The sequence below is a fragment of the Oryzias latipes genome, chromosome 24 (genome assembly GCF_053564925.1).
Source record: "Oryzias latipes strain Hd-rR chromosome 24, Olatipes_Hd-rR_3.1".
Lineage (NCBI taxonomy): Eukaryota > Metazoa > Chordata > Actinopteri > Beloniformes > Adrianichthyidae > Oryzias > Oryzias latipes.
In genome coordinates this window covers 10,863,445-10,877,722 of record NC_136260.1, presented here as the reverse complement: position 1 = coordinate 10,877,722, position 14,278 = coordinate 10,863,445, and the positions used below count along the sequence as shown (strand labels likewise).

Below are 14,278 nucleotides of genomic sequence, written 5' to 3'. Positions count from 1 at the left end.
TAGATAGATGGTCTAAATCACAGTAAATATGTTCTCAGAAATAAAAAAAAAGGAATTTACCACATTAGGGTTGAAAGGGGGGGTGATTTTCTTGGCATTAAGCTCATCCCAGTTGATTGGTGAAAAGAATACGTGGTTCTTGATTTCAATCTGCAAAAAGAACAAGAAAAGTAATTTAGAAAATGGAACCTCTGACAGGAGTAGAATGTAATATAAACACATAGAAAGACAAGGATTATCAGGAGAACACTTACAAAGTCGTTTGTGCAGCCCAGTCTCTTGGTGCGATCTTTTTGCAGCAGACCTTCCAGCAGGTTCCTGGCTGAGTTGGAGATGTTGGGTTTCAGCTGCAGGGGCTTGTTCAGGATGTTGTCGTACATCTCTGCTGTGTTACGGCTGTAGAACGGAGGCTGGTGAGAGACAAAAGCAGCTGATTACCAATTGATTTATTTTCTCGGGGCACAAAGGCAGATAATAGTTCAAAGAGTTTATTGACAACACGGTTTAACTTCACTTACCAGGCCATACAGCATCTCATAGAGAACAGCTCCTAAACACCACCAGTCTACTGTCCTGTCGTACGGCTGCTTGTGTAACACCTCAGGAGCCAGATACTGCAGAACCAGAAAAGTTAGTAACTTAAAAAAACTACCAAAATTTAACATTCAAGGATAGGGCAAGGTATAGTCAGAATCTCATCTTTCCTTACCTCTGGCGTACCGCAGAAGGTCGATGTGGTCCCATTAGGCTCGATGTTTTCCTTGCAGAGCCCAAAATCTGTTAGAATGATGTGTCCTTGTGAGTCAAGCAGGATATTTTCAGGCTTTAGGTCTCTGTAGACGATGTTTAGGGAGTGAAGGTATCCTAGTGCACTGGCTATCTCTGCTGCGTAGAACCTGGCTCTGGGCTCCAGGAAGCAGCGTTCTCTCTGCAGGTGGTAGAACAGCTGCAATAAGGAAGAAGACACAAGGAACAAGTGTTATCAAAGATTGTTGTGAATAAAGATATCTGACCTATCAATTCATGGTCTGCCCTAAAATTACAATGCCAAATTTTAAAAGTAGAGGTTGGAAATAGATTTAAAGTAGGAATAATAAAGTAGAGAGAGAGAGGAAACCGGATGGGAGGATAAAAAAGGCCGGAAGGCGACAGCTTTAAAAGTTTGACAAGGGAAGACAGATGAAGCCGGGGCAAGAGGTGGAGATAGAAACCGCAGGATGGAAGGTTAAAAAAAAGCGGAAAAGGAAAGAGCAAGAGTAAATGTGCCCCACTTCCTGATGAGCTCCATTTTTAATCAGCTTTGTCTTCGCCTGTGCAACAATCGCAGGAAATTAGCCCGATCCGACAGACACGCAGTCTCAGCAGCGCAGCTAATTTTGGTCAGAGTTTAACATTGGCTGTTTCATAACTTCCTGAGTGGTGCTGCTGCTCTATTCAGCTTCCTCATGCCAGGATTTCCCCTGGACTGTCCTAGTGTCTGCCTCACTTTTCAATTTCACTCTCCATATTCCATCTATCTCCAAATTATGAGCTTTTTTTTTTCAGGAAACAGGCCCGGAAAGTCTCTCACCTCTCCTCCGTTAATGTAGTCCAAGACAAAATACAGTTTGTCTGCTGTTTGGAAAGAATAATGCAGGCCAACCAAGAATGGATGCTTGACATTCTTTAGCAGCACATTCCTCTCTGACATGATGTGCTTCTCCTGAAAAGAAAAGAGAAGTGTTTAACATCAACAGACCCTGCAGCTGGCATGAATCCTTTTGAATTTTCTTTCCAGTTTCAGGAATAACTTTTTTTTACCTCTTTCTTCTTGAGAATGGCCTTCTTCTGTAACACTTTGACTGCGTAAAACTGGTCGTCTGTGCGGTGGCGTGCCAGCAGCACCTTCCCGAAGCTGCCTTTGCCGATCACTTTAAGGAAGTGGAAGTCGCTGGGTTTGGCTGAAGGATTAGAAGATGGGCCGAGGTTGATCTGCTGGGATGGGCTGGACTGTGAGGAGCAGAGGACAGAGGAAAGGTGAACTAATGGAAAATGTATAACCAGGGAACATATGCTGCATGTATCAAAAGGTTAACAATGCATCGGTCACAGAAAGCGTATATACCGGAGGTGAAGGGTTCACGTTCATCAGCTCAGCATCCTGCGGGGGACTCAAGTTCAGAATGGACTGAACTTCCGGACTGAAAACAAGCAAATAATGGAAAGGTCAGTTCAAGTTGCAACCGAATAAATAACTACATAAGCCCATCATTTGTTTTCTATCTGAATCGGCTGATGTAGGAGTCAGGTTCAGATGCAGAGTGTACCCTACAGGACAAACAAACTTGTGTTTTCCTGATGCTTTGAGAACAGAACAATAACATGAGTCAGATGATACTCACTGTTTGCAGGCGTAGGAGTTTGTGGCGAGCCTCTGAATGAAGTCATTCAAACCCATCCTCCTTTGTTTCATAAAAGCTGTGAAACAAACAGAAAAACAAAAAGAAAAAAATTAGACACTTCAAAAAAAAAAAAAAAGAAGAAGCAGCATCGGCTGACAGTATCCAGACTTGGTCCATACCGCTGACTAGTCCAACTAGGCCTCTAGTTTTGGAGTAAGTGAGTGCAGGTTTTTCTGCTTCCGTTATGACCGTCATGATGAGCTCTGACTAAAAAACTGTTTCTGACCGCTCAGCTCCTCTGGTTTATAAAGAGAGCTGAGGAGGAGCCAGCTGCTCCCACCCCCTGGTGGGCGTGATCTTCTGCAAATATTTACTTTAATACATTGACCGTGAGCTAGAGATCGGTTCAGATTTCCACCAATCAGGGGCCGTTGCGCTCCGTGCGCGTCACTGCCACACCTTTACGCGTGCCTGCAAGTAAAAAAGTCAGGAGGAGGAGGAGGGGGACTCCCTCACCAGTGGAAGGTTTCTGTTTGCACACATTTATTGTCGGAGTCGAACATTCGTCAAACAGCAAATGCGTCACCCCTTCTGACCCATTTTAGTGTTTGTTCAAAAGTGAAATCACGACAGAGTATTGTCCAAGAAACAAACAAAAAAAGCACAAGTGTCCGCTTAGACTGACCCCACAGTCATTCTATTCAGCCTATTTTGGCTGCCTATCAATTAAACAGAGCCAGTGGGTGACGCAGAACAGGAGGGGGGGACTGTGAGCAGAGGGAGGGCGCGTGCCAAGAAAGCCGCTGGTAGTGGAAAAGTACAGAGAAAGTTCTGAAAGGCTTCCCTGAAGAAGGAAGAGTTCATGCACAGACTGCAAGAGACGCAGCAAATGAACTTTAAGCTGATAAGAATGTAATTAAAAAGGTAAAAGTGCGCCGCATCCCGAGGAGGCAGATGTAGGACGCGCGGTTATGTAAGGCTGCTGGTTCAAGTTTTTAACTCCCCTGTCAGTGGAAGGAGTAGCACACCATATGGGCAGAGAGGGCAAATGATTATATCAGCCGAACATGGATGGAAAACTAAGAAAAAGTCCCTTTTCTTCCAGCCTCAACTCATTTTTACGCATCAAATTTTAGGGAAAAAAGTTTAAGTTAGTCCTGTTTAAAAGAAAGTTGTGTTTTAAACTTTTATTCAAAATCTGGGCCAGTTTCCCCACACTCCAAAAAACTTGAATTGAATAAGATTTATAATGCATTTAATGAACAGCTCCAGTCGGCATCATAAATCCTGTCGTTAGGGTTTTTTTTTTTTTTTTCCAAAAAAGCGCATAGAAACAGCAGCAAATAGATTTCAGCTCTGCAAAACTTCCTCCCACAATACCGAATAAACGCCAATCAATCCAAAGGAGACACGCTTCAGCTTGAATTAAAGATAAAAAGTCTGAATCAATTCGGAGCCTGTCGTGGTTTACTCACACGTCAAAGCGGTCGTTTTGTCTTTCATAAGGATGCTCCGATCTCCAAATTTCAACAAGGAGAAAAGCTGCGGGCTGCGGGTCGGGAAGAAATCGATCTAGACTACATTCCGTGTTTGGAGAGCTTAATCCAAGATTTTTTTTTCCCCTTCTCATTTTTTTCTTCCTTAGGGCGGAGACTGCCCGCCTCTATTTCCTTCCACTCAACAGTTTTCTTCCATGGATGATGACTTTGCCAAAGGGCGGAGTGAATGCTGCCTTCAAATGCTCCCAGTCCCACTGAGCCCCATTTCCTAGAACTGGGACCTTTGGAAGAATAAAAGTTGTTGGCTTCCTATTTTATTAATGTAGAAGCGTCAATAAGCTGAATGAGGATCATATGATATTTGTTATTACAATAACTTGGGTAAACAAGAAAGCCACCACCAGCCTTAAATCAATCTCATCAACAGATAAAAATGATCGGTAAATTACAGCAATAAAAAATGTCCACAAGACAAACAATTTTTAAAAAGTTTTTAACCTAAATGCGTAAAAAGCTGTCCCTGTGACTAAAACATCTACCTTGTTTAGATGGAGTCAAAAATATTGGTTTGCATCAAGTACAGTATACACAACAATCAATGAGGTAAAATGAGGTTAATCAATCCAACCAATGATCTCAATGGATTGTAAATTGTCCTTTGAAAACATAGATGGGTATTCAGAAAAATAAAGAGTAAAAACTTTCTAGAAAATGGGAAAAACTCAACGTTTTTTTCACACAAATTGAAGACACAGTTGAATGTACTTCATAGGATCGTGCAGTTAAGTAACAGTAATTGTTGAAGCTAAAAACTGAAAATTTAAGATATGGGAGGGAGTGTGACACAGTCCTAACTGTGGTCATAATTATTAACCCTGCCATCTTCTGTTACACAATCTTGTGAATTATTGCATAGATCTATTCTTGGAAAAAGAAAAAAAAAAGCTTTTGCAGATTTCGTTAAGAGAGTTCAAGGAAGCATGAAGAAAAGATGCAGATGAAATGCCAAAGCAGTGACCTCATGCAGACACGTACTGCACTTTTTTTGGCTCAATGAAGTCAAAATAAAGCATTGGACTTCTTCAAACATTTGACATTGCTAATACCCTATATTGCTCACTCATCTGTCTTTACACACATTATGATTTTAAGGTACATCCCATTTCTTATCCTTAAGGGATTAATATCACATCCGTCCACTTTTTACAACTATAACAGCTTTAGCTTTTCTAGGAATTTTTCCACAGGTTTAGGAGTGTGCTTCTTGGGAATGTTTGACCATTCTCCTAGAAGCTAATGTGTGAGGTCAGACCTTTGTGTTGAATGAGAAGGCCTTGCTTGTGGAGTCCTGCTCCAATTTCAAAAGGCTTTTTATTTGGGTTGAGGTCAGGAGTCTGTGCTGGCTATTCAAGTTTTCCTTCCATTTCTTCACATTCCATTCTTTTAGGAACAGGAAGGGCTCATGTAAAGATGGGAATATGGAATTGCCCAAAGTCTCTTGGTAATTTTTGGAGTCCTTTAAATTTGAAATAACTGACTAAGCACAGCTTTAAAAAGCCCACATCATGATACCCTCTCCAACATACTTAACTCTTGGTACAAATCAGTCATATTAGTACAATTGCCCTTGCAAACTTTCAATCAGATTAACAGATGTGGAAGTGGGATCTGTCTAAATAGAGCAGTGGTGTTAGGCCTCCAGGCTTTCCAGGAATCCTGCCTTATCGGCTGCTGATTACCTGGATCAGGTGTGTTTAGTTAATAAGGAGCTTCAATGGCAGGTTGGTTGGAAAACATAGTAGACACTGGCCCTCGAGGCCTGGATTCCTACAGCCCCGCTGCAGAGAATCCTGTGTCTTTAAACTCTATATCCAGCCCTTTGCATTGCACTTGGTGACATATTATTCAGTCATGGAAACAAAGACCTCTTCTTGCCACACGAGCTTTGGAGATTTACGGTGACTAACTTTGCAGAAAGTTGAAGGCCTCTGTGCACTATGTGCTTTAACATCCACTGACCCTGTGCCTGAATTACCGTACTGTTATTTTCCAGTCACTTTCACTTTGTTATAATACCACTGACAGTCAATTATGTTGTGTGGACTTGAAACCAATGAACTTTTTACAATTCTCAAAAAAGTGTACCTTTTAGTTTATTTTATACTGATTTAGTTTGATTAGATGAAAAAATCATTTTCAAGTTATTGCTAAAAATAAAAGCATTACTGACATTCCACCTCATATTAATCCATGCCTAAACTTAATTGGAATCCAAATTGGAATCAATCCTTTAAATCCATCTACACATTTTTAAAAGTTTCTCTACGCAAAACTGTTATTTAATCATTATTTTTAATCCATAAGAAGAGAAAACTGTTGCTTTCTTTGTTCTATTTGTCATGTATAATTGCACCGATTCACATTAGTTATTGCTGAGCATTTGAGATACTCCAGTTCTAGTAAAAATATGAAACATAATTTTTCTCCAAGCAACACTTTTAAACTTAGTTAGTTAGTTAGTTTTGGAAATATGAGAAGTTTTGTCACAATAAAGGGGAGAAGCAGAGGCAAAGGGAAGCTGTAAATATGACCAAACCACAAAAAAGGAGATGGCTAACACCTGCATGACTCTGCAGTTTTAAATATAGTCTGAACTTTTACTGCTGTTACTGTTTCTCCCATAACTCAGGTCAAATCTATTATTAATATTTCCACTGCAGCCACCTGAAGAACTCCCACAGCCACACACATGCTCAGAGCCACGGGCTGAAGCAAACCTGCAGGGAGCTTGAACGCACACACACTTGCACACGCATGAGCTGGAGGGCAAAAACAAAGTGAAGGGCAACACACTTTTTAAAGCAGACAAGAAGAAAGGGCACTTTCCCAAAATAATTTCAGCATGCCCTACAAGTCTCCTCCTGAACTGACAGGAACTTGCTAGAAAAAAGTGCTTCTCCTTGAGATGGTGCGGGACGCAGCAGTGCCACCCTTCAACAGGCATCCCATTCATTACTCGTCCTCTCTAACACTAAAGTGACAGTCTCTGTGGGATATGAGCTGACATCTCTCATCAGTACTGGAACGCACACGGCATGATAGCAAAACCTTACATTTTAAAAGTAAAAAAAAAAAAAAACTATTTTTGACAGTCTTTAATCTATTTCAAAAGACGTGGTCTTTTAATTATGATTATGCTGTTTTCAGCCAAAATATAAAAAAAATACAGTGTCCTTCTCTATGACAGTTACTGCAGAGTGGCTGTAGTTCATTAGAAATTCACCTCAGAGTTGTGGGCGGGACCATTGGTGCAGAGCAACCCTGTCCCCCCTTCCTCTTTCCGTTTCAAAGCAAAGCAGAGCAGGGAGATTGGGGCCCATATTTTCTGTATTGCAAATAAGCTGTTTTTTTTTAAATGTCACTTTTTTATCTTCTCCTGATGCACAAGAATTTGAATAAAGAAATGCTCAGAAATGCAATTTTAAACGTAATTTTGTCCTCCATCATCAGAAAAATGAAGCGGGTCTTTACGGCGTAAGCCTTTAAGTATGCAGGTGGTGGTCTAATATCCAAGGTTTGAACAAAATAAGATCATGAATATAATATTTCTAAAAGAAGCTCTTTTGGAGTGTGAGATTTTAGAAAAAAGTATTTTCTCCCAATTGACAAGCTATTGGTGTCCTGAAGAAGTGTGTGTGGTGGTGGTGGGTGGGGCACAACACTCCAGCTGATTGTTTGTTGCCTCTCCATATGTTTGTGTGGCTTCAGCAGGTTATGTAAGCCACTAGTGGCTGTGTAATAGGCACTGACTCACACAATCTCTCTCTGTAGGTCATTCCATGCAAGGACAGGAAAGGCTTCTCTTCTCACAGGAAATTAAAGATGTAGTTTGAACAAAAATCCCACCACAAAAGCTTACTTTTGTTGTGTTTTTTGTGGATGACATCTATCCATCTGGCGTGTCTGCCTTTCATCAGCCTCTGCTCAAAGTGGGGAAGATGAATGAGGGTTTTTTTTTGGGGGGGGGATATAGTTGATCAGGAGATGAATATAAATGAGGCGTGGTGAAGAGGAACTGAGTGACACCATTACATAAAGACCTCAGTTATTAAAAGGAGGACAGCTATGCTGTCATTGTGAGTGTAGTGTGTGTGCAGCTTGTTTGGCTTTCTGGGCTATGGAAAAGTGGCCTACTTATCATTGAAGTTACTTCTGTGGGGAGTCATGTGACAATCATAGTTGCATTTCATTGGTTTACCGGCTTGGGTTTTGTGAGTTGAATCTGTTTTACTGCCAGATTGCCTGTGATTAACCAGCATTTTGTTTTGTAGCTCAAGGTAATTTCCAAGAAACAAACTCTCTTGTAACAGCTTTTATTGGAAGATTCTTGGAGAGCAGTGCAACTGGGTGAACATTATGGGAAAGATGGAAAAAGGGCTCAGGAGAAAATATTTAAACTGACTGCTTAAACGAGGACAAACATGTGGCGATAATTAAAATATATCTTACAGTAAATGCATGATGGGAGACCGCCAGTCAAATAGAAGTCTTTTTTACATTGTTATGGTCAGCAAAGATCTAAACCCCTAGTTACCAAATATCTCAAATAACCTGCTCAATATGCAGCCTCAGCTTTCACTTTGATCATGTCAATTTTGGTTGATAACACAAAATATGCTGTAAAATCCATCGTTCCATGTTCCAGATCTGCTATGTTCCTATTATTCAGAACACCTTGCACACATAGACACAAAACCTCACACTCATATGGTTACCTTATGGATAATTTTAGAAAAAAATATTAAATTATTTGCCATGTTTTTCTGTTGGATAAAGCTGGAACGTCTGAGAAAACAGATGCGTGCATGAAGAGAACGTGCAAACTCTGCACAGCAAGAGCCTAGCTGGCAGCCAGTCCTCACACTGTGAGGTGAGAGTTCAAACCATAGCCCTGGTATAAAATCAAGTTTCCACTTAAAAAATCACAGCTAGAAGCTAACTTTTCAAGTTGAGAAACAACATACCGGTATACAATCTCCTTTGATTGATTGAAACTTTCTTTACCTGTTAACCCAAGAGCTTTAGCTCCTTTGTCTCCATTTGACTACGATATATGTCAGAATCAGCTGATTCAAAGTGATCCCAGATACATTCAGAGTTACGGTAGGTCAAAAAATGTAGTAGATTCGTTATGTAGATGTTGCTGCCGACACCTCGATCTTAAACAGTTAATCCCTTTCAGAATCACAAGGGTGCAAAAGCCTAGCCTAACCACTGTTTGGAGTAGGCGGGGTTCACCCTGGACGGTTTGCCAGTCCCTGGCAGGGCCACACAGTCAAACTTGCTCACATTCTCACCAAGGGAGAACTTAGAGTCATCAAATTACCTATGATGCATATTTTTGGGCTGTGGGAGGAAACTCCACACAGAAATGACCAGCTGGGAGTTGAAGCAGTTTTCTTGCTGTGAGTTGAGACTGAAGCCCCTATATGTGCCATTTATATTTTTGAGACAGCTTTTTATTTAACTATAAAAATCACAGTTGAAGGTGTTTTAAATTGCTAACCCAAAAAAGTTTATGCAGAAAGCAGGTTGCAACAAGAAAATTGCTGAAATGGTGTAAAGCTTTCCCTTGGGTTCTGGGAAATCTAGACACAGCTCTGGAATTGGGAATATTCTGACGCATTCAATTTTTTTTCTTGTTGCAAACAAAAAGTTAAGACTTTCCTCTTAAGCCTGTCTATTTCACTAGTCTTCAGTGTGTTGTACCTGATTTATATGCCAGACGTGAATGTTGTTTTTGAGAACACGCTGTCTTTGTTTAGGTTTGAAGGGCAGGTTTGCACAGGTGAGGGCTGCGTCATACAACGGGAGAAAAACTCGTACAACAAAGAAAACTTGTTGCTTCCACTTGAACAACAGTACGGATAAAGTACACCCTTAAATCCCTGCTGAATAATTACATGTTATGCAATGAAGCCTGGGAAAATGAGGCTGCATAAGGCAGTAATTAAATGCCGATCCACACACTGATTAGTACTGGATAACCATTTCCTTCTGCATATTTAGCTCTTGCCAAAAATGTACTTTTTTTTTTTATTTAGAATCAAATAATCTGGATTAATATTTAATCGACCGGATCTTTTCCTCTCAATTGTTAACTTCTGCTCTCTGAGACATGGCACCACACGTGTAAATGAATCATATATGTGGCACTTTTCAACTTTGAAACACAGACTCTAATTGCTGAGCTGGGATCGACAGGGTGTTGCAGCTTGACAGCCGGGGCCACAGGAACAGCTTGTCACCAGCTCAGTTAATTGCTTGGATTTCTCTCAGCGGGCTAAAAACTCCCATTAATTACATTGCAGGCACACCACTGGGTGGGAAAGATTTTTTTTTTATTTTATTATCAGAATTTGGTCCATGTCACATTACTTCTTGTCTTAGCAGACCTGTTACAAGAAACATTTGGCTTAATACTCCACATGCTCCCCTGTTGCCCAACTCATCCTCAAAAATATAAATATTTAACCAATATAAGAATTCTTCAAGCCAAATTTATTACATACAAATTACAATGACAATATATCAATGTCATAGTATATTCACAAAATGTCCTAAAAAAGGTACCACGAACATGTCTGACTCCAGGTATGATGATCTTATTAGAATATATAGCTTATCTTGTTTTTTTTCAGAACTGAAAAGAAGTCCACCATATATGCTCAAGACTGCAGGTCACGACACACCAACCTGTGCACAGCCTGGATTGATTAAAAGAAAGCCTATGACTCAATGCCACACACGTGGATCACTGAATGCTTGGAGCTGTACAACATCAACAGGACTCTAAGAGCCTTCATAGGAAACTCAATGAAGCTGTGGAAAACCACCCTTGAAGCCAATGGGATGCCACTTGCTCAAGTGTCCATCAAATGTGGGATATACCAAGGTGATGCTCTGTAACCACTGCTGTTCTGCATAGGTCTGAACCCCCTCAGCCAAATAATCAACAAGACTGGCTATGGATACCGACTCGGAAATGGGGCTAACATCAGTCACCTCCTCTACATGGATGACATCAAGCTATATGCTAAGAGCAAGCGTGACATTGACTCCCTGATCCACACCACCAGGATCTACAGTACTGACATTGGGATGTCATTCGGGCTCGAGAAATGCAGACGGATGGTGACAAAGAGAGGCAAGGTAGTCCACACAGGAGGGGTCTCACTCCCAGAAGGAACAATAGCAGACATCGAGAACAGTTACAAGTACCTTGGAATTCCGCAGCCAAATGGCAACCTGGAGCAGGCAACAAGGAAAGCTGCAACAGCTAAATACCTCCAACGAGTAAGGCAAGTCCTGAGAAGCCACCTCAATGGCAGAAATAAGACCCGGGCAATAAACAGCTACGCACTGCCAGTTATCCTGCCCTGCAGGAATTATGAGATGGCCAAAGGAAGAGATATAGACCACGGATGTTAAGACACGAAAGCTCCTCACCATGCATTTAGGGTTCCATCCCAAATCCAGCACCCTGAGACTGCAGCAAGGAAGGAGGCCGAGGACTAGTGAGCGTAGAAGCCACTTTCCAGGATGAAACATCCAAGATGCATGAGTACATCAAGCTCAAGGCCCCAACTGACAGTGTGCTCAGTGAATGTCTCAGGCAATGGAGAGCAGAGGATACAGTGCTGGAGGACAGATCCTCATGGGAGGACAAACCCCTGCATGGGATGTACCACCGGATCATAACTGAAGTGGCTGATATCAAGAAGTCCTACGAATGGCTAGAAAGGGCTGGCCTACAGGACAGCACTGAAGCGCCCATCCTGGCAGCTCAGGAACAAGCCCTGAGCGCCAGAGCAATAGAGGCTAAGATCTACCACACCAGACAAGACCCAAGGTGTAGATCTACCACACCAGACAAGACCCAAGGTGTAGATCTACCACACCAGACAAGACCCAAGGTGTAGATCTACCACACCAGACAAGACCCAAGGTGTAGTCTGTGCAAAGAGGTGCCTGAAACAATCCAGCACATAACTGCAGGGTGTAAGATGCTGGCAGGGAAAGGATACATGGAGCGCCACAATCAAGTGGCTGGAATAATATACAGGAACATGTGTGCAGAATATGAACTCGAAACCCCAAGGTCAAAATGGGAAACACCTCCGAAGGTGGTAGAGAATGAGAGGGCAAAGATCCTGTGGGACTTCCAGATCCAGAATGATAGGATGGAAATGGTGAACCAACCAGACATTGTAATGGTGGATAAGGAACAGAGGAAAGCCGTTGTGGTGGATGTGGCAGTGCCAAGTGATGGAAACATCAGGAAGAAGGAACATGAGAGACTGGAGAAGAGAAATACCATGGACTCAGAGAAGAACTGGAGAAAACATGGAAAGTGAAGGTGACAGTGGTGCCTGTGGTAATTGGAGCACTCGGGGCAGTAACCCCCTAGATGGAGGAGTGGCTACAACAGATACCTGGAAAGACCTCAGACCTCTCAGTCCAGAAAAGCGCAGTGCTAGGAACAGCTAAGATACTGCGTAGGACCCTCAAGCTCCCAGGCCTCTGGTAGAGGACCCGAGCTTGGAGGAGAGACCACCCGCGGAGGGTGAGAGGGGCGGTTTTTTTTATATAGCTGTAATTTACATGTATAGAACTGCTGGTTCTGAAAGAGTTGTTAGCATCACTTATTTGGAAAGGTCATCATTTGTGGTAAAAAACACATTTTGTCAGGTTCTGGGCCAGGGCGGTTGTTGTTTTTTTTTTTGACACTTCCGGTTTTTTGTCTCTGCTCGTTTGTTCTGTCTTTACCTTATTGGTCTCACCTGTTGCTGAATCACCTGGAGGGTATTTAGCCTGCACTGATCCTGTCCCTGTCACGGGATCGTTTTGGATTATTGTTACGATCCTGAGTGTTATTAAAACCTACAATTTGACCATGAGTCCCTGCGTCTGCGCCTGTGTCCTCACCTGCGAGTCCCTGACACATTTCTGTAGTTATATATTATATATGGACCTTTTTGGAGTCTTTTGAAGTTACTAGATAAACATTGATATTTTCTGGGTGTATGTAAAATCGGTTTTTGCATTTATTTAGTTCAATGAATGATATTTTTACTGTTTTGAGACGTTTCAGCATGTTTTACACCAAATTTCAGCATTTAGCGAGAGACAACAATCACTTTTTTTATCCTTTTTGCACTTTTTTAGTTTAATTTTATGTGACTTCACTGTTTATTTGATTACCTTATCTTATTAAGTGTTTAATAATTAAATCTAAACTTATCTAAATGCTGGTACTTTAAAATGCTAATTTACATATCTACAAAGATCAACCTGCAGTTTTGAAGGTTGCCCATCAAAACATTAAATGTATTGTGATTTTTAATTGTTAATGTGTATGGCACATTTAACTTGACACATTTTATGTTTTTATTAAAAATAAATGAAGGTATAAAAAATAGATGCTGAATTGGTTTTGGGCCAAAAAGTGGCAAACCAGCCCTCAGCTTTTGCACTTTAGACTGAACCCTGATTCGTGGCACCAATAAGAAGCGTGATGGAAAATTAAAGTTCAGTGACTTACAGTCATTTTGACAATAAACAGACATGGACTCTCACCCTGTAGCCCACAGTTAAGCCAAGAAGCAATAAAGCAGAGCTTGCATGCAGTTGACAGCTGCAGGGAGGTTGTAAACAGAGGTCACTGTGTCATCATGATTGGTCATGAGCCTGTAACTACTGTTTTGCCACAGTCCACAAAATAATCAAGTACTCATGGGATTTCAAGAACAGTTATTATTCAGAGCTCAGATCAATACACAAGTGGGGAGTTAAGATCAGTTCTTTAAATGAAAAGGAGAAACAATGAACGGGAGATGTTATTGCACATTTGGAGGAACAAACATAAAAACCACAGATGATTCAGAGAAACATGAAAAACACTTCTCTTATCCATGTGGATGAATAAGAGAAGATTTTTTCATGCGAGGTCAGAAAGGAAAAACAAAAACACACAACACAACTGGCTGGGTTGCTATTTACTTACTGTTGTCACCAGGGAAATAGTAGCTGTCCAGGTCTGACTCGTTGTGGTAGTATAGGTCCATCGCCTGAAGAGAAATGTGGCATTTTTTAAAAATTAAATATTCCATTAGAGGGTCTTTAAACAATAAAAGTATTCCGGAGGATTAAATCCAGGATTTTTCTTCCTGTCAGAAGATTGCAGTTCTTCTGCACACTCACTCAATGTGAGTCTCATTGTCTTTCTCTGGGAAACTTCAATATGTGGGTTGTGGGCTCAAACCACCAGCATTATGACTGACGGACAATTACTCTGTGTCACAGCCGCAACCCACATGCTTTTTTTTAGTTAATCTC

At 41.3% G+C, this 14,278-nt stretch overlaps 1 protein-coding gene across 2 annotated transcripts in view; it reads right to left on the bottom strand.

Moving 5' to 3' along the window:
• sgk1 (serum/glucocorticoid regulated kinase 1) overlaps positions 1–14,278 on the bottom strand; it is a 37,597-nt gene that overhangs the window by 1,398 nt on the left and 21,921 nt on the right. For both annotated transcript variants that reach the window (XM_023952858.2, XM_011491794.4), the window contains exons 5-13: positions 13,947–14,010; positions 2,382–2,457; positions 2,105–2,180; positions 1,801–1,989; positions 1,571–1,702; positions 710–946; positions 519–614; positions 255–410; positions 61–150 (exon numbers count right to left, since the gene is read on the bottom strand). In XM_023952858.2, coding sequence (XP_023808626.1) covers positions 61–150; positions 255–410; positions 519–614; positions 710–946; positions 1,571–1,702; positions 1,801–1,989; positions 2,105–2,180; positions 2,382–2,457; positions 13,947–14,010 — 1,116 coding nt within the window. The remainder of the gene's footprint in view (positions 1–60; positions 151–254; positions 411–518; positions 615–709; positions 947–1,570; positions 1,703–1,800; positions 1,990–2,104; positions 2,181–2,381; positions 2,458–13,946; positions 14,011–14,278) is intronic.